The sequence below is a fragment of the Pimephales promelas genome, chromosome 19, assembly GCF_988280905.1.
Source record: "Pimephales promelas chromosome 19, fPimPro1.hap1.1, whole genome shotgun sequence".
NCBI classification, from domain to species: Eukaryota; Metazoa; Chordata; class Actinopteri; order Cypriniformes; family Leuciscidae; genus Pimephales; species Pimephales promelas.
Window position 1 is genome coordinate 28,472,206 of NC_142787.1, and position 20,801 is coordinate 28,493,006.

General features: G+C 36.5%; 1 protein-coding gene across 1 annotated transcript; it reads right to left on the bottom strand.

Moving 5' to 3' along the window:
- Positions 1-363: 363 nt before the first annotated feature.
- Positions 364-20,801, bottom strand: gfpt2 (glutamine-fructose-6-phosphate transaminase 2). Its single transcript, XM_039693857.2, has 19 exons — positions 20,662-20,801; positions 19,706-19,813; positions 19,256-19,351; positions 19,041-19,166; positions 16,822-16,880; positions 15,805-15,939; positions 13,276-13,337; positions 9,195-9,274; positions 7,639-7,756; positions 7,260-7,423; positions 6,714-6,809; positions 6,240-6,337; positions 5,450-5,570; positions 4,756-4,913; positions 3,570-3,684; positions 3,232-3,359; positions 2,959-3,126; positions 2,210-2,371; positions 364-556 (listed from the first exon to the last, which is right to left on the bottom strand). Exons 1-19 carry the CDS (start codon positions 20,666-20,668, stop codon positions 512-514), a joined length of 2,046 nt encoding a protein of 681 aa, XP_039549791.2. The 5' UTR covers positions 20,669-20,801; the 3' UTR covers positions 364-511.

The window sequence follows — 20,801 nt, forward strand, 5'->3', positions numbered from 1 at the left end:
GATTTGAACTGTACAGCAAAAAGACAGGTATCATGACATCATTGAAAACATTTTGACTACCAATTTAAGCTTCTTCTGACTTACTATATAATGCAGCATTTAGGCTACAGATTCTCACCGAGGGCTTTAACCCCCCAGAGGAGGAAATCCTAGAACCGCCCCTGGTCAGAGGTAAACATTAGACAGTTGTGGTCCTTCAGGCTCAGCTTCGAGCTGAGAGAAAAGGGTGTAAGGCACAGTTTAGGGGTTCCCTTCATTTGCACTTATGAGGCACTTATGTAGCAAAAGTTACTACGTCTCACTATCTCACTAGAATAAAATATCCCCCCCAGCCCCCACCAAATCCATTCAGGTCTTGTAGCCTTTGGGGAATTGATCATAATTTATAAATACCCACACTTCCACATTCACACAGTTGCAAACACTCATAAACACACATAATGGTAATTGCACTTCGGTGGTCAGTATTCTCCTCTTCTACCTTTGATTTGTTCACATTTCCTGTCAGGAGCTACTCCACTGTCACAGATTTGGCCAGGTTCCTTGGGCAGTCCACCTGATGGGAACCAAACAAATAATATTATGTAATAAAAATACACACAAATTATTTATCCATTTTCCTTCAATGGTTAAGTGTAAATAGTACTGCGAAGTGACAAATTATTAAAAATAAATAATAATATTGACACTAAAAAGAAAATATTTATATATATATATAACATACCTTTTAAATGTAATGATTTTATATATATATATATATATATATATTAGGGCTGTGCAAAAATTAATTGTGATTAATCGCATCCAAAATAAAAGTCTGTGTTTACATAATATATTTGTGTGTGCTGTATATAATTATTTTGTATATATAAATACAAACACATGCATGTATATATTTAAGAAAATGTGTTATTCATATATAAAATATTTATATTTATATAATATAGATTATGTATTTATATATGTATACAGAATTTAAGCGCAAATAATTCTTAAATATATACATGCATGCATAGGTATTTATATATACAAAATAATTATATACAGCACACACAGATATATTATGTAAACACAGACTTTTATTTTGGATGCGATTAATCGCAATTATTTTTTGCACAGCCCTAATATATATACAGTATATATAATCATTACATTTAAAAGGTATGTCAGCTCTGTATAGACCCTTTTTACATTCACAGGAAGCAGAAGCAGAAGTCGTCATAGTTGGGTCTATATGTCTATAGTGGTGAAAGGGAGATGACAGCAATTATAATTTTGTATTTGCATTTTTTCCAATAACAAAATAAGAAATCTGTCATAGCGTTTCCACGACTTTCCGAAAGAGGGGAAAATGTCGTGAGATTGATTATAGCAGTCAGAAGAGAGAAAGAATTCGCCATCACTCCCTCAGCCGTATTAGAAACACCATCGCAGCAGCATTGATTCATTAGTTGTAATTTAATGCCACAGCCATATAACACACAGAATAGCGTTATGAATGTGTATTACATTTTGTAAAAATACAAATATTTTGAAAACGTGCATGTGCGTTTCACGTCATCCAGTGGCCTTTTGACAGCTCCAGCTGTTCGTGAAAATACAGATTTTACTTGCGCATTTACGTTCATGACTCTCCTGTTCAAACTCCTTCATGAAAATGAAAGAATCTTTTTTCGAGTCATTTGGTTCAATGAACGAATGACTCAGAAAAAAAGATTCGTTCATTTTGATCAGGAGAGTCACATACGCGCATCACAGAACAGAGCAAGGCGAGCATTTGTGCTAATAAAACCTAAACTTTTTTATTTATTTTTGAAAAGACCGATCGTTTCGCTTGATAAGACCCTTATTCATCATCTGAAATCGTTTAAAGCCCTTCGAAGCTGCACTAAAACTCTCATTTGGACTTTGAACCGTTTGGACCCCATCGAAGTCCATTACATCAAAAACCTTAATTTCTTTTCGACTGAAGAAAGAAAGACATGGACATTTTGGATGACATGGGGGTGAGTAAATTATCAGTAAAAGTTTTTTTTAAAAGTGAACTACTCCTTTAAGAGTGTAACATGTCACATCACATTGAAATTTAGCATACTCTTTTATCAAAAGCGACTAAGAACCGAGATAACCAGTAAGCAAGATACTCTTTCCAAAATGGAGACGTTGTTAAAATGATAAAACATTTAATAAATGAATTATGTAAACGTACATCATATCCTCTGAGAACTGCCAGATGGAAAGACATGAGCTGCAGTGGAATGACACTGAGGATGCCCTGCAGACAGTCCACCGTTTGAGGAAGTTCAATCGTCTTATATGCCATTTTACTGATCTCTGGGTCGTCCTGGCAGCATATGAGGATGGGGCGGCCCTAAAGATATTCACAAGATATTAGTCAAGTGTCGGATGACTGGTGATATTTCAGAAACTGTAGATGTACACTACCGTTTAAAATTTTGGGGTCAGTGAGATTTTCTTTTAATTCATATTTTTATTCAACAAGGATTTAATCAAAAGTATGCAAATAAAAGCTGTTGTTTATCAAATGATGTTGAAAAAAATGTTTTCTACAAAAATATTAAGCAGAATATTAAAAATATGAACTGCTCAGAACATTGATAATAATATGCACCAAATCAGAACATTAAAATGATTTCTGAAGGATCATGTGACACCGAAGACTGGAGTAATGAATATGTAAATTCAGCTTTGCCATCAAAGGAATAAATAAATATTTGAAAATATATTCCAATTGAAAAAGGTTATTTTAATTACTGTTTTTATTGTATTTTTGATCAAATAAATGCAGACTTGGTGAGAATAAGACACATCTTAAAAAAAAAGAAAAGAAAAATCCTATCGCCCCCAAACTTTTAAACAGTAGCATATATTACTGATGAACTGTTTAATCACATTATCTCTATGATTTCACATTATCCAGAGTCTGGTGATTGTTACCTGTCTAGCCGTGACTTGCTGCAAGGCATTGTGGCACTTTTGGTAGCAGGCATCTTTCATGATGATCATGATGACTGGCATATGCTTGTCGATCAACGCCAAAGGTCCGTGCTTCAATTCTCCAGCCATAATGCCCTCTGAGTGCATGTACGTGATCTCTTTAATTTTCTACAGTGAACAAAGACCAAAAAAAGTGTGCTTTACTTCACCACTCTTCTGATTATATGCTTGGTTATAATCCTTTTCTCTGTCTATATATTGCATGGTCCTCACCAGCGCCCCCTCTAGGCAGGTGGCATAGTTATAACCTCGACCCATGACCAAAAGAGACCTCTGATGGGTGAGCTCATCTGCAAGGCTTTTGATGATGTTATCAAGAGCAAGAACTTCCTTGATCAACTCTAAATGGAAGACAATGTCAAAGTTAATATTATCTCAAAGCACTAATGAACTACTGCAATATACCGGCAAATATTACGACAAATATTTCATACACACACATTAACATAATGGTTTTTATACTGTACAAACGGCATAATCTATCTCCTTACACTAACTCCACCCATCACAGAAGTCCACACCAGGATAGAAAAACATGAACACACACACACCTGGTAATTTTTTGAGGCCATTGATGATCTCCAGTCTTCTCGGCTGCATTGACAGCCTGTCTTCACTCATCATCAGACCAAACATGACCAGAGACACAAACTGACTGGTGTAAGCCTGAAGATGATTAAAACACAAACTCGATTCAACAAAAACACACAATGGACAGGGGAGACAAAAACAACAATATTGAACCAGCGTTCAAAAATGTGGGCTAAGTACAATTGTTTTGAAAGAAATTAATATATTACATTTATTCAGAAAGTCTGCTTTTAAGATTTTAAAATTGGTACAAAGGATTTATATTTCAAATAAATGCTGTTCTTTTGAACTTTCTATTCTTAAAAAAAAGATAATATATATGATAATAATAACAAATGATTCTTGAGCAGCAAATCAGAATATCAGAATTAACACTTAGAATTAATTAAAAAATATATTAAAATAGGAAACACATTTTAAATTGTAATAATAGCTCACAATATTACAGTTTTTTTTTTTTATCAAATAAATGCAGCCTTTTTTTTTTTTAATTGATCAAATAAATGCAGCCTTGGTGAGTATGAGAATCTTACCAACCCTAAACTTTGGACTACACTCACCTAAAGGATTATTAGGAACTCCGTACTAATACTGTGTTTGACCCCCTTTCTCCTTCAGAACTGCCTTAATTCTACGTGAAATCATTCTTTAGAAATGTTGGCCCATATTGATAGGATAGCATCTTGCAGTTGATGATGATTTGTGGGATGCACATCAAGCTCCCGTTCCACCACATCCCAAAGATGCTCTATTGGGTTGAGATCTGGTGACTGTGGGGGCCATTTTAGTTCAGTGAACTCATTGTCATGTTCAAGAAACCAATTTGAAATGATTCCATGATTCAAGCTTTGTGACATGGTGCATTATCCTGCTGGATGTAGCCATTAGAGGATGGGTACATGGTGGCCATAAAGGGATGGACATGGTCAGAAACAATGCTCGGGTAGGCCGTGGCATTTAAACGATGCCCAATTGGCACTAAGGGGCCTAAAGAGTGCCAATAAAACATCCTGAACACCATTACACCACCACCACCAGCCTGCACAGTGGTAACAAGGCATGATGGATCCATGTTCTCATTCTGTTTACGTCAAATTCTGACTCTGAAAATGAAATGAATGTTTATTTATTATCAGTCTAAGATACCTTAGTGCTGGCGACTCCGACCTCAGGGCCAGCATTGATGTGAACTCCACAGTCGGTCTCTCTGCAGATGGAGCTGCCCACGGTGTTGGTGACGCCCACAGTCAGTGCCCCGCGCTTCTTACAGTAGCGTAGCGCCATCAGAGTGTCCGCTGTTTCACCTAACCAAAATCACATCATATCATTAACATGAAACCTACAGCATTAACAGTATTATAGTATAATATAATACATAACAGTAACATTGATAGTATTTTACTTTGCTCAATACACTCAATGAGTTTTAGTAATGTGCCACAGCTGGAAAAATATTTTTCTGCACCAAAAGTGCTCTTTTAGAAGAGAATCGACTCGAGCTCTCAGAAATGTTTGCACTCATATTAAAATATCTGACTTTTGATCACAGACTCTGAAATCCTGACAAAAGTTTGAGACATCATGAGACCTCTTATGAAATTCATGGTCTCTTTTTTCTTGAGAGAAAAGGAGTCTTTCCATTTAATCTCATTAGCATCCGGTAGAAACAACTGAGATATCTTTGTTTTTTCTGTGCTGTGGGCATCTGGGTTTCTGGAGATTATATCACCTCATGCACTTACTGTTGTGTAATTCAGTGCCATATCAGTTCAAAGGTAATTACTATCAACCCTTTCTGGAATATAAATCATGAGATTGACGGTAAAGAGCTGCACTTTACCCGACTGGCTGATGAAAAAACAGACATCGTCTCTGAAAACTGGCGTGATGCGGTCTAAGAAATCGCTGGCCAACTCGACCATAACAGGAAGTTCAGTCAGCTCTTCAAGGATCTGACGTGTCTGCAGAGAAAATCAGAGATAATGCTGTGATGTGATCATGTGCTCATGTAAGAAAAACTGGACAGCCAAGCTGGTCATTGACATAAAGCTCTTAAAGAAGTCCTTCAATTTGAAATCAGACAGCAGTCAAATATATAGTTTAACGATCAATGTACAGTACAATTTATTTCTGGTGGTAACATCGTTCAGCGCACATACATTCCCTCAAGAGAAAACAGATTATTGCAAAGTTTTATGGCTGTCAATTGATTGAAACTAGGGCTGGGCAACGATTCCAAAATAAAAGTTTGTGTTTCCATAATATATGTGTGTGTAGTAATTATTTTGTATATATAAATACACACATGGATGTTTATATTTAATAAATATTTGCATACTGTATATTATTTATACATAATTTATATAAAATATTAATATTCTATATATTAATAATATTTTTTTCTTAAATATATACATGCATGTGTGTGAATTTTTATATACAAAATAATTATACACAGTACACACACATATATTATGTAAACACAAACTTTTATTTTGGATGCGATTAATCGCGATTAATCGTTGCCCAGCCATAAAAATAATCATTTTGCAGCATTTTGACAGAAACTGAATTTATAAAAGAATTAAAAAAAATTTGAGTGTTCATTAAATACAAATACAAAAACTCACTGCTACTCCCGCATGGTAACTGGTTCCACAGCCAATAATGATCAAGCGTCTGCATCTCTTGATCTCCTTTAGATGATCGGACAGTCCACCAAGAAGAACTGTGCACAAAAAATAGACATGCTAACTGATCCAAAACACAAAGCAAATCAGGCTCAAATTCTCTGGTTATAAGATTCTTTGCAACCAAACACACCTGGCTGCATTATTTATTAAATAACTATTAGTTAAAGATGAAATATATCATTTCCCATTTGTAGGCTGATTTCCAGGAAATGTGTAACCATTAAATCAATGTCGTCCATTTGATGGAATAGTATCCATTTGTTAATGGTGCAAAAATGACACATTTCACCTTTGAGATTAGCTGTAATTCTACGATATCAAATCAGGCAGCACTTTCAGGGATGTGCAACAAGAAGTAGCCTAATTTAATTTGACATGGATATTCTGGCAAAGTGGAAGGTCATGTCGTACCTATGTTGCTGTCAAAGCAGATTCTGCCTCTCATGGTGTTAAAGACAGATTCAGGCTGCTCAAAGATCTCCTTCTGCATGAAAGCCTCGAAGTTACCTAAAAATATGAAACGGAGTTAGCTCAAAACCAAAACCAAAGTGTGGCGTGACATTCAAGTCATTGTTATCAAACTAAAGGCCTTGCAGACAAAGATCTAAAGAAATAATGCCCATTATCCTTTGCTATGTTATTTGTTACATAGTGACCAAAATTCATTTTTAGATGAACAAAAAACAATCTGCCAAAAATGTTCTGAAATGTAGAGCATGGCGCCAGCAACAGCAAAGTAGTGGGTTCGATTAGAGGGTAATGCAAGGACTGAAGAAACATAAGTCACTTTGGATGAAAACGAATGCCAAATGCAAAAATGTATTAGATTTAGATACTAGTTAAAGGAGCCGTATGCAAGACTGTGGCCAAAACTGGTGCTTATAAGTTCATTTTTTGAACTATTCAGTGGTAGGGTGTTTTAACCATTGTTTCGATAGTGTTAGTGTGATCTGGGACCTTTCATGATCTGCTGGAGCTCCACCTGTAGGGTCTGAATGAGACGGACGTGGTCTTCCCCAGCTTTACGCTTAACACGGTGCACAGACAACTTCCCCTCCACCACCATCGCGACGTCATCGTCTTCCAGATAAACCACCTTGTTGGTGTGCTCAATGATGGCACTGACAGAGAAAAATAAAAGAAAATCAACCTTTACTTTACTTTAACTACCAAAATCACATTTGTAATGAGGTTTTTTGGTCAGCAGGGTGCAATGCTGAACTGATGCAACTGGCATGACCCGTTTAACAAAGACGTCTGCAGTCTGTAGGCTTCGTAATGTCAATATTATGTTAAGGCTCTAGATTCAACAGTGTAATATGTGTGTGCATCTTACCTTGCATCAGAGGCAAAGTAAAACTCCACCGCCAATCTGTCATGGACTGAGTGCAAGGCATTGGTGCTGCCCACTTGGTTCAGTAAGTTTTTCTCCTGTTCATCTCTCCTGGAATCACCTTAAGGAAAAAGGAAATAACAAAACACACTTATTAACATCTAAAAAAAATATAAACCGAGTCAGGTGATTTAATATAATTGACCATTTGTGTTAGAATACAGTTCAAATATTAATTTAAAATATCTTAAAAATGAAATAGAAAAATAGATGATTTTTTTATGTTTTAAACCCACTCAAATATTCACTATACAACAGTTTGTTTTATACTTCCTCTACACAATCAAATCACATGCTCTCATAAAAAGATCATATCGGAGCATTGCAGTTTTCGAAAATAGATGATAACGACTGTCATGATAAAATACCATATTTCGAAACCATGCTTGGGCAGGATGCCACATGCATTTCCAATAACTTGCCCCAAAATGTGCTAGAGGACAAAATGACACCAATGCTGCCTTTTGTCTTTTTCTAAAGCACGTTTTGTGGCAAAACTTTGTGGCCAAAAGTATGTGAGACCCCCTTCAGTTTAGTTCAGTTAGTCTCCTCAATTTCAGTTCAAACAAATTTATGGATCGTTTATCAGTTCGGACCAGCAACATCTGATTCTGTGCGGCGCGAGCCGATCTCGAACAACGACACTGTTACTACACAGCGCTAAGAGATCCAGTAAAGAAAACATTTGAATTCGCCACTGAGGTAATAACATTGCTGCAAGATCCCTATTAGATTAAACAGTGCTGACGTGAAAACCAAGAGAAACATTGTGCCGTGAATGAACTAGTAATACTTTACATCCACAGACCAGCAACATTCACCATGGATTTAATATAGTAACACTAACTAGAACCAGTTTGGCTGGATAGTGAAATGCTTTCAAGTACTTCACACATCTTTTTCCAGCACTTCAAAACTCAAATAATAAATAAATAAATATAAATTGAAATGTTATTTTTAATGTAATGACCAAAACATTATTTGTTCATCCTTCAAAGATGACCCCCCATTCAAAAACCTGAAAGTTTCAAGAAATTTCTCTGGCATTTCTTTCTTTTTGCTGTATCGAAAACGTACCGAACCGTGACTTTAAAACCGAGGTACGTACCGAAACGTGATTTTTGTGTACCGTTACACACCCCTATTTGATATACTATTTTGTAACAGTATGAATGTTTTTACTGTCAATTTTGATTGTTTTTATCCACTTTTGCCGAATGTATTACTTACTTAAAAAAATAAAATAAATAAAAACGTATATTCCTCAAACATTTGAAGAGTAGTTCACATTCCAACATACAGTACAAAGCCGTCTTACAGGAGTGTGTAGATATTAGGGAGGACCAATTGACTACTGTTGGAATTAGTTTTGGAATGAAATGTTTAACAAGCACATAAAAGAAGTATGGGTGTGGCGTCTTGGTGTTCACAAATGTATTTTTATGAGTAGAACTGGTTTGAGCAGACGAGAACAAAAGGATTATGTGGGCTAGACTTACCAGAGTTGTACTGGACAGGGATCTCCTTGGTAGAAAGCTCAAATTGACTGCGCACGCCAATAAGCAGCGGGCTGCCCCTCCTGTTTGAAACAAGATGGGAGAGATCGATGAATTAGCTATCGACTGCTTATGGAAAGCATACTTTGTGTGTGTAAGAAAGGGCAAAGACATTTAATCTCCTTTTCCCCTCACGTTAAAAAAAGATTCTTGCGTTTCTATGGCACAACAGCACACCTGCAGGACTTTGCCCTAGTTTCAATGTACAGTCAATGGACGGTGTTAGTGTAGCCCTGCTGTAAACAAGATCCCTGTGTTCACTCTCTCCCTATTTCATCATATCCTTGTTTAGGGCCACCTCCCTCACCACTGTTTGAGGAAATATTTCAGACCTGTCCTTTACATGCACGACCTATCTTGCTTGGCGCAGCACACAGTCTCTTATGCTGACGTGCCAAAAGGGTCCACGCTGGAGCAGCTTTTCAGTGCTTGCTTTGTTTGAACTGGTTGGGCAGATGCATTTCAGTGTGTATTGCAAGCCAAATGCTCACTATCCCATGAAGTTTATTTTGGATTCTAACTTCACACCGGATGGAAGTTTCCTGAATGAACCATGAACAACAAAATGCTGAAACTCAGCAGCGGACTTTTGAGATGACTTAGTTTTGGTGACACGTGTAGTCAAATGATAATCAAATGAAGGTGAGACAGGAAGTAGTTATGTGCTAATGCTAATCCGTTGGAATGGATTCTTTGGGACGGACAGAACAATAAACTTGCATTAGAATTTAAGACTCATTACATATTTGTAGTTTTATTATTTGCTCACTATAAAGCATTTATTAAAATTAGCTATTATTTTGAGTATTCATTTAAAAAAATCATTTTGTCAGGTTTTTTTTTACTCTTTCCCTGCCAGCGTTTTTGATCATTTTCACAAATAAGTCATGACCCCCAAAATATTTTGTTGTATGAAGATCTGAACATGCAATATATCAAAAGAAAGAACAGAGCCTCTCATTTAAACTAACAAACAAAAAAAGTTTTATTCTAGCTTAATGCATGCTATTTTATCAACACTTGAATGTCGGTAAGAAAATCACGTTTTTTTTTTTTTTCAAAGATTACATCCAGATCGGATTCAAGCGATGATAAAAACATAGATGGAGTAGATCACGTCCATCAACATCCTCAAAGCTTCACAGTCCTATAGCTCAATAATCGCATTATTTTACGTATGCTTCTGCTTACATATGCTATCGCTTGTTTCTGCTTCATCTTCGCATGTGTTTTGATCACACATCAAAAGCGCACCCAACCATTTAACGATGAAAACACAAAACGATGGAAAATTCCATCAATGGTGGGGAAAGAGTTAATATTTCCATTTAGCTTTAATTGATTTTTCATTTCAGTTTTAGTAATTTTAGTACTAACGATTATTTTACTTCATTTTTATTTAAGGTTTCATCTGATATTCATATTTCATTTTATTTCAGTTTTATTTAAATTAATGAAAATTATTATTTTTTGCTACCAATATACACTGAATGTGAGTGGTGCTTGCGAAATTTACCACTACGAATTGAAATTTGCTGTCAGCCTGCATTATTTCAACTTATTGTTTTTAAATAATTGTGTTTAACAGTATGATAACTGGTGAAAAACTACATTACCCATGATGCTGTACAGAAAGGTGAAGGGGGGGATACGCTGGTCTTCAGTAATTTGAAAGTGATTGCAGTACCAGTTTTGGCCACAATCTTGCATACGGCTCCTTTAAAACATATTGTTTTTATACATTTCAACATTTGTAAATGAATAACTTTATATTTCACCATCGTTTTTAATTCGATTATGCAGTTCACATTTGCTTCATGGGATTGTGGTTCTTTCCCTTAATATAGACGTATAAAATCCATATATTTAAATCAAAGTTTGTACAGGGTACAGTAATCCTTAAGTTAAATTTACTACTTTTTAATACCTTTTTTACTACCTTTAGAATTTTTTTTAAAACCATCACGACACTGAATTGCAAGTGTTAACCAGCGACCTTTCTATTACACAGATTTTGACATTTATAACATACAAAATGAATAGATTTAGAGCACGCATTCCATTTTTATGTTTAGTGGATTGCATTTGCGACCGAAGTGCATTAGCTCCCATCCAGTTGACATTGATGTTTTTTTACACACCAAACAATAGAGGGAATGCATTGACATCACTTTCCCGCCGGTACAACCCCCCTCAACCTGACTGAGGGGCAAAAGATCTGCTGCGTGACTGGATTTAATAGGGGAAAATATGAAACGAAAATGCGACTAAAACTAACAATTTGATCAATTTAAACTAAATGTTGGACTCAATGTAGTTGGACTCCTAAAGATCCAGTGATCCATGGATATTGACATGCAGCCAGCAATCGTGTCGCCTGACATTTATGTTTGCCTGATTTCAATAAAAGGAACATAAAAGCAATATATAGATCTACATAGGCTAAAGCAAATTTGCATGTGAACGCTTTATATAAATACAATATAGGTAGGTCTAAATCCGAGTGATCACTTATATCAGGGTTATATAGCCTCTATATATCGTCCAGCCACTGAATATGACGTCAGCATCAAACATAGACAGAGATGAAAGATCTTTGATTGTGCCCAGATAAGCTAAAGCCCATATTTATACGGACTAACGCAAACACAAAATAGGATACCTGATAGTCTCTTAAAAAATAATACCTCTCAGACTACATTTAACACTTTTAATGGCCTTAAATTTGACAGTTTTGATTTATCACTTTTTAATACTTTTTAAAACCCTGCGGACACCCTGTTGTAGTGTTGTGATTCACCTTTTAGCTGCTTAACTTGTTGGATGGCTTATAACTCTTTAACAAAGTCTATTTTGAAATACCTATTAGTCAGGGAGCCAATAGTTGATTGCCAATGAAGTAAAGCTGAAAATAGTGGAAAAAAAGTGAAAAAATGCCTGTTTTTTTTTTTTGCATTAAATTGATGCAAAATCATGTAGAAATGTGTTTTAAGAATTATTTTTTTCAGTGTATGTTGTCCGCACATGTGTTCTGTGTATCTGGAATGCATTTATTGAGAACCTACCCAACCCACTAAGGATTTGATGAAAAAAATAATTTTTCACATTTTTCTAATAAAAAATAAAGGGTGCGTACACTAAAATGGCCACAATTTTTTTTCGCGATATTTCCGGCAGAGCAGACCCTCCAATTATTTGTTCTTAGGGTCAAAGTTAACAGAAAAAACACAAATAAAAAGTATGGCAGACCATGTCAGGTTCAACCCATTTTATAGAGCTTTTGAGACTTTGGCTCCCTGACTATATGGAAAAAACTAAACAAAAAAAAATACTTCCAGAACTTTACAATTTTTTTTTAGGACTATCAAAGTTAAAAACATGGGTTTTTGTTTAGTCCACACAATACAAGTCAGTGGGGTCCTTGGCATCAAAGAGTCTGAAGAAACACCACTCACAAATCTTCCAAGCAACATCCCCCCTAAAAAGGTTCCTTGAATAACCTTTCCAAAAAGTCTCTTACTTGTAGATGGTGCAAAAACAACAACATAATTTCAGTGTCTATGCAGAAACCCGCTCTGATGGGTCTTGCAACATGGCCTGTCATAAAATGTTCCTTTCACAGCAGGACAGAATTGACCAAAACCAACAACACATTCGTCACAATCAGCGGTGGGCAGATGGGAATAATTAACTTTGGTCTTAGCCTTAGTCAACTCCCAATTATATATACAGGGTCAGACTACCAAACCAAGCATGGTGAAATAACCCTTAATAAACATCGCTTCTATATCCCTGATTCCTGGACAGGCACAGCTTTTTAAGGACCTTAGTTCCTTGTCTTTAAATGCGCAAGTGAACATCGTAAATCTTTTCTGGCGACAGCACATTGTAACCTTCTGGCTCCTGTTCACTGGCACGAAGGAAAATAATGGGAAGGAGTTCATCTCAGAAGATGGAAAGAGCAAGAAAGGAATGAGGAAACCTGAGTGTGTTACAGTTCAGAGAAACCATAGCTCTTGCTGACCTGGTGGCAACAGCCTCTCCTGGGAAATGAATGCTTTTGAAAACCAGAGCGAATGCCCCTTCCTGAGGGAAGATAGAGAAAAAAAACAGTGAATAAGACACATGTTCATTGGCGAGGCAGAGGAATAGCTATGATACAGATCTAAATAGAAACATCGTCATTTTGTTGAACAGGCAAATGTAGGGTCTCGCGTTTCTTCGCCAGCCCACCTCTGCAGCCCAGCTGAGGATCAAGCCTGAAGCGGAGGCCCGGTGAGGTGGAGCTGGGAGGAACAGAGCCCCTCAGTGAGGGTTGAACTAAGGGGAATAGGGGCCCTCTCTGTGTGCTGAGGGAGCTTATTTTTGCCCCTGCTTCCTCAATGAGCCCCTCCTGACTCAAGGGAAAGCACACACACTCCAGTACACACACATATAACACAGGTACACAACTCACTTTGTAGACATTTTACAACTACATCCTTCAACACATACAGCCTATCTATCTATCTATCTATCTATCTATCTATCTATCTATCTATCCATCCATCCATCCATCCATCCATCCATCCATCCATCCATCCATCCATCCATCCATCCATCCATCCATCCATCCATCCATCCATCCATCCATCCATCCATCCATCCATCCATCCATCCATCCATCCATCCATCCATCCATCCATCCATCCATCCATCCATCCATCCATCCATCCATCCATCCATCCATCCATCCATCCATCCATCCATCCATCCATCCATCCATCCATCTATCTATCTATCTATCTATCTATCTATCTATCCATCTATCTACCTACTTACCTACCTACACACAGAGAATATCTATACAACCATTCAACAGTTTGAAGTCAGTTAAATTTTTTTAAAGGGATAGTTCACCCAAAAATGAAAATTCTGTCAGTATTTACTCACCCTCATGTTGTTCCAACCTTCGTTCATCTTCGGAACACGAATTAAGTTATTTTTGATGAAATCTGAGAGCTGGGATTGAAATTTGCTGGCCTCGAAAAGTTATTAAAGACACCGTTAAAACAGTCCAAGTGTCTACAGTGGCTCAATTTTAAGTTTATCAAGCGACGAGAATACTTTTTGTGTGCAAAAACAAACATAAATAACGACTTTATTTCATCTATTCATTTCAGCAAGTTTCAATCCCTCAAGAAGCCTATGGACTAGTATAGAGGAGTGATCCAGCTCTCAGATTTCATCAAAAATAATATCTTAATTTGTGTTCCGAAGATGAACGAAGGTTGGAACAACATGAGGGTGAGTAAATACTGACAGAATTTTCATTTTTGGGTGAACTAACCCTTTAATGTTTGAATGTAAAAACAAAAAATGCTCACTAAATTTATTTTTTAAATTTAAAATCAGAATAACGGCAGTAAAAATATACAGTAGGCAGTGTATATATATTAAGCAATCATTTAAATCTTATATAATTACTTTGAATTACAATAATGATAATTATATTTATACTACGTGGCAGTTCAATGCTTGAATCTGATTGGTTGATGAACGTTTTAAGGTGGGCATTTTTTTGTTCAGGGAAACACACTGCTAAAGTAGATACAGACGCATTACAGTGCCATATCAACTCGCCAGATTATTTCAGTTATATTTTTTGCACCAGACTCACTCAGGTAAGTGCATACATTTTCTAATAATTCAACCGCCTGTCGTAAATTATTCCTCATTTAAACAACACCTCAATGCTATCATTATTTTATCTCTCAGCCTTCCATCGCTAAAACGGCTGCCAAAGCTGTTTAGACAGAGAGTAATCAAAATTTAGTGTAAGTAATTTACAGAAGATGCCATAAAACAGGCAGGGTACAATAGAGATGGTAAAAGCGGGGAATGTCATACTGATAGGAAGAGTGGGTTGTTTTATAAACCAATGATAAAGACTAGATTCCTTTCGAAAATATCTCAAAGGGCACCTCCCTCGCTCATACGACGTCACGGAACAATGTTTGGATAGAGCTGAACTTCCCAGCAGAGAATATTATGGTTATGAGAGTCGTCCAAAGGTACTGACAATGACTCATAAAACAAGGTCCAGGTGTCCACATTTGAAAATCGAGGTAATATCATCAGGCACGTAGAAACGAGGAAGAGTTGTTTGATTATGTGCTGATAAATATTACCATTGGTTATATAACTGACAGTGAAGAAGACCAAACTTTGACTGCGTGATCAATTTGTTGAAGATAAAGATGGCTACAAAAAAACCCCACACAAATTAAAATACAGTTATCCAGTTCTTATTCATGCCTTACTTGATTTATCAGTGCGAATTTAACTACAAATAATATGGTGGTTAAAAATCATGTAACTACCCCTCAAACAGAGCAGAACTTCTGAACTTCTTTTCCTTGCTTTTAAGAGAGCTGAAAATGAGCAAGAACTGGCTTTTCACTTTCACAATCTGAGCAAGGGGTTCCCAGAGGCATGAGTAAGACCACCCCCTCATCCCTAACACACACACACACACACACACGTAACACATGTACACACTCATGATGCTTACCAGCTGTTGAATGACGCGCTCCACAAGGGTGGAGAAGGACACATAATCGTTCTCGCGGTTGTCATAGAGATACTTGATCAACTTAGGGATGACCTCTGTGTCTGTGTCCGACTCAAACTCATAGCCTTTGGAAACCTATCAATGGGTTGGGATGGAAAAGCCATGGTTACAGACACAAGCAGCGGCAAAACAAAACATGTTTTTCTTTTGTGGAAAAGGGACAGATAGAAGGAATCAAGGATAAATGAAAGTGAGAAAGAGAGAGAGAGTGAAATACTAAACTTGTAATGCTTTTGAACGCTTCCTCGTTGCTTTTGAATGTTGTTTTGTGGGAAACCGTGCAACTAACTACTAGACAATGAATGACGTGATCTGATGTGTACCACTAAAATGATAAAGACACTATTTGTGATATGTCATGAGCAATTCCATGGTACACACCTAAAAATGATTATTAGGTTAATAAGAAGACCAGCCCTGCGACATTTTCTCTTTATCAACATTTTTCACATTTATCACAGTTATGCACATTTTTTTTCGTTTGCGAAATCCAGCCACTCCGATTTCGCTTGAGATCGAACAATTTTCCCCACGCATATTTTGCAACACACGTATTCGCTGCGTTGACCAAAGGAGCTGCTTGGTTTGAGAGTGACTTCTGTGTGAGCGGAACAATATTGACAATTAAAATCTTTATGAAATAAAAACATTTTTCTGGTCCTAATTTGAACGTTTCTTCTGTGCATGTTATTTCAACAGGAAAAAGAATGGTTCAGAATTATTCATTAAAATGTATTAGCTTCCTTTTTCTCTGAAACGACTGATTTCAAGTAGGCTGTGTGGGTTACTATTTTTTGGCATTGTTTCGGCAAACTGGTTCTATTGTGGATCTCGTCTGGTATGTAGAGCGTCCTTTTTACATTCAAGATGATCCCCCTCCTGCTTTTTTTTTATTGAATGGATGGTACAACACTGGCTCCAGTAAAGACTAAAGAGGTTTTTAAAAATGCTGCTCACCAGGTACTTTTTCAGCTCCTTGTAATTTGTGATGATGCCGTTGTGGATGACAACAAACTCTGGAGAGACACGTAAAGAAAAGGATGAATAAATACACTGCAAAATCATTTTAATTACATTTGTTAAAATCCATGAGGACACAAATAATACAGGGGTGTCCAATCCTGTTCCTCGAGTGCAACCTTCCAACATGATAGTCCTGAAAAGCTTGATTAGCTGGTTCATGTGTGTTTAATTGTACTATAATGTAATTTGAGCAAAACTCTTGCTGGAAGGCCCTCCAAATAAATCGACATAAATGGCAAAATTAGAAAGGCATCTGAGATAAAGGAAGTTATGTATTTTTGTAAATGTGCTAATGTCACAGCAGCATTTTGCTTAATGACATCCTCACCTACAAAACATGCCTTCAGTCAGACCCAACATAGCTGATACAATGTCATTTATCAAGTCAAGTCAGTCAAGAATGTAAGCATGCAAGCCTTTCATTTCAATGTGATATATACTTGAAGAATGGCTGTTTGACAAACTGTTGATGTGTGTGGTGTAGTATTTTTATATACTGTGGGTAGGTATTATTGTTCATTACAATTTGTCCTTGTTGAAGACACAATACTACTCAAAAGTTCAGATACGCCCTCATATTTCTCATGATCTTAAAGACCTACAGGGGTATACTTTAATGCTACACAACAGTGTAATCGTTTACCAGTTTATAGTTTACTTTTTTTGAATTGATGAATTAAAAATAGTAATTGATTTACTATTTTTTTTCTTTACTTAGAGTTGGATGTGCTTAGCGTTGTGAACTCATTTAATAATATTGGAAAAGTATCCCAGAACGCACCTAATGAAGTTGGTTTAGTTGGTATAAAATAAAATAGTTTTGATCTGAGAGAGAGAGAGAGAGAGAGATTTGACGACTTTCTTTAACACATATTAATAAATGTGCCGGATTCATGAAAATATTCTTAAGAAAGAAGTTAAGAAGATAAACTCTAAGAATGTTATTACTAAGTGCAATTCTTGAACAGTTCTCAAATACTTAAATTTCTTAAGAAACATTTTTTTTTTCTTGTTAGGTTTCCTTGTTACTTGATTGAAAGGCAGATATTGAATGAAAAACACCCCAAACAAAGCCAGTCTTTTTCCACTGTCTGTAGTGTAGATTATATGCAGACTATTTATGTTGCGACCGGCAGTTAATCACTCAGCATTGTGTTTTTAATGCGCCAAGATAAAAAAGCTTTTTTTAAAGATTACGATGAATTAAGATGATTAAGATGAATGCTTCCTTTATCTGTGTGGGCTGCCTCGATCTGCGTCACTTCAGAGTACCTGTCCACATTCCTGGTTGTAATTTGTATTATATGTAACTAGTGTTATTTCAGTAGCGCTCAATTTTGAAATTCAATAAATTAATTGAACATCTTACCTTTGGGGATTCAAGATAAGTTAAAGGTTATCTTACATTTTTATTTTTTGGGGTGAACTAATCCTCTACATTCTTAATAAAAGTTTTTGGGAACTCAAAACATTCTTAACTTTATTCTTAAGTAAGACAATAAGAAGAAATTGGCAGTTTTTTTATTCTTAGGAATAATTAGTGAATCTGGCTCCAGGTGTCCAAAATTTTGACTAGTACTTTAAATCTTGAAGAATAATTTTAAAGAATTTAATACGTTTAAATAAATAAAAGTTATAACATAAAAATATTTTGGAATACACCACTTCTATGTTACAAATTGAATGTAAGCAACTTTCTGACAATGATCATCTGCATTGCTTTGTGCCTACGGCACCTAACATGCCCATTGGATCATTCTCAAATCAAATTGAATAAAATGCTCATCAGGTAAAATATAAAAAAAAAAGAAAACTTTTGAACATCCCTAAACATGTCTGTATGAATTAGAGGAGAAAGCAGATCCAGAATCAGTACCAAAGCAAACTGTGTGGCGAGAGAGAACCTTCCGGCTGTCTGTTACTAACCCCTTATTAGGTGAACTTTCACATCTGAACCATTATTGACCATATTACAGCTTTCACTAACCTTTCATTAATGGCTTTAAAGCCTGTTTCGGCTGCCAAGTCCTGCCTTTTCTGGATAAAGAGCACATAAACTGACACAGCTGGTTTACTAATGACCGGTTATAAACCAGATGACCATCACTAGGTCAGTTAATTTGCGTCGTCTCTTATCTCGCTCGACGTCTCACCGTTGTTTTTGTCGGATCGTTGAGGGTGGCTGTTCAGCGAACTTGGCTCCCCATGCGTGGCCCAGCGAGTGTGTGCAATGCCAAAGTGTGTGTCCAGTTCTGCCTCAAGATCGATGGAGTTGTTCTCTGATGATACAAAAGAGAAGTTTATATTGAAAATTAATCATTATGGAAGCACTTTAAAGATAAAAGATAAGATTGACAATTTAACATACTGTAGATTTCTTCATCAAGAGCTTTTACTTTCCCTGTCTTCTTATAGAGGCTGATATTAGCTGTGTGATCTTTTCCTGGGCCGTCTACAGCAACACCTGACCAGAAAAATATATACAAGAAATCTGATAAATGATACACAACATAATTTATGATCACAAACTCTCTTTGACTCTATTTTAAAGTTTGATAAAAACAAAATGAGAGCAGAAGATGAGAAAGAAGAGCCTGAGAATGCTAAAAAACAAAACAAACTGTGCAATAATCCCCTTCACACAAATATCAACTGACTGCTTCAGGTGAAAGAACTGACACTCCAGGCCCTCTGCGCTGCCAATATAGAAGAAACAAGGCTACTGTTCAGTTCTTGTGCCGTATCTGTTACCTGCGTAACACACACACACACACACACACTGACATTGCCTTCACAGAGGTGGGAGTGGCAGTCTTACCTGCAGAGTCATAACCCCTGTACTCCAGCCTTAGAAGTCCCTTTATGAGGGTCTGAATGATATCCCCCCTCGTCCGTGGCACTCTGTAATTCAGGTAGGCGAAGATTCCTGCCAGATACAAGATAGCAAGGATTAGAGAGGGAGCAAAAAAACTAATGGCGATGAAAAAAGTTCATATAAATTCACATTAAGATGATAAATATGACATTAACAGAGTGAAGGATTCAGATATGACGTCAACACACCAAAATAACTGTACAGCACAGCAACAAAATTATTAAAACAGGCGAATGAATCAAAATGTACTTTAGTAAAGTAAACTTAATTTTACATTGTTACAAAGTGCCTCAGTGTACTTTAAGAAACAGTCATGAAAAAGGAAAGTGTATCCTACTCTCTTTTATTGCCTAACTTGCCTATAGGCTATATATATATATATATATATATATATATGCCTATAACTTACTTGTTATTTTTAACAATAGTAGACATAGTGATAAAGTTCATTCAACACATCTGGGAGATCAGCCACGTCGAGTTTATGTCTTAAAACGCAGTTTGAGCTGCTATACCACGTTGACAGGATTCTTCTGCGTCATATGAATGTCATTCACAAACCGAAATACCAGGTAACCACATATTTAGCTATAGTGGGTGCGTTTGATGTCCAAAAATGCAACCTAGGTAGGTCGTTCACAAGGTTTTAAGTCACGACCGCTGTCGCACTGCAAACCGGATCTGTCACTTCAACTGTCACAACTCCAGTGAATGATGACCAGCCAACTATTTACATTCATATGATGACGCTGGCATTTGACTCGTCACGTTCACACACTGGAACTAAGTTAATAGTTTAATAGAGATAATAGCAACCTGAAAACTAACAGTATGAGAAGATATTTGATTCATACGCATCATTCGTTTTCCTGTACAGTACGTTAACAAGTTGAACTTACCGCACATCGTTCAAGTGTATTATTTGAAGCTGAAGGTAAATTGGAGGGTCTGGTGGTGAAGCAAAGCAGAGCAAGTCGCAATATGATCCAAAGACTTCGAGAAGGAATTACTAACACGGCCGCCTGGACTTACAACTTAT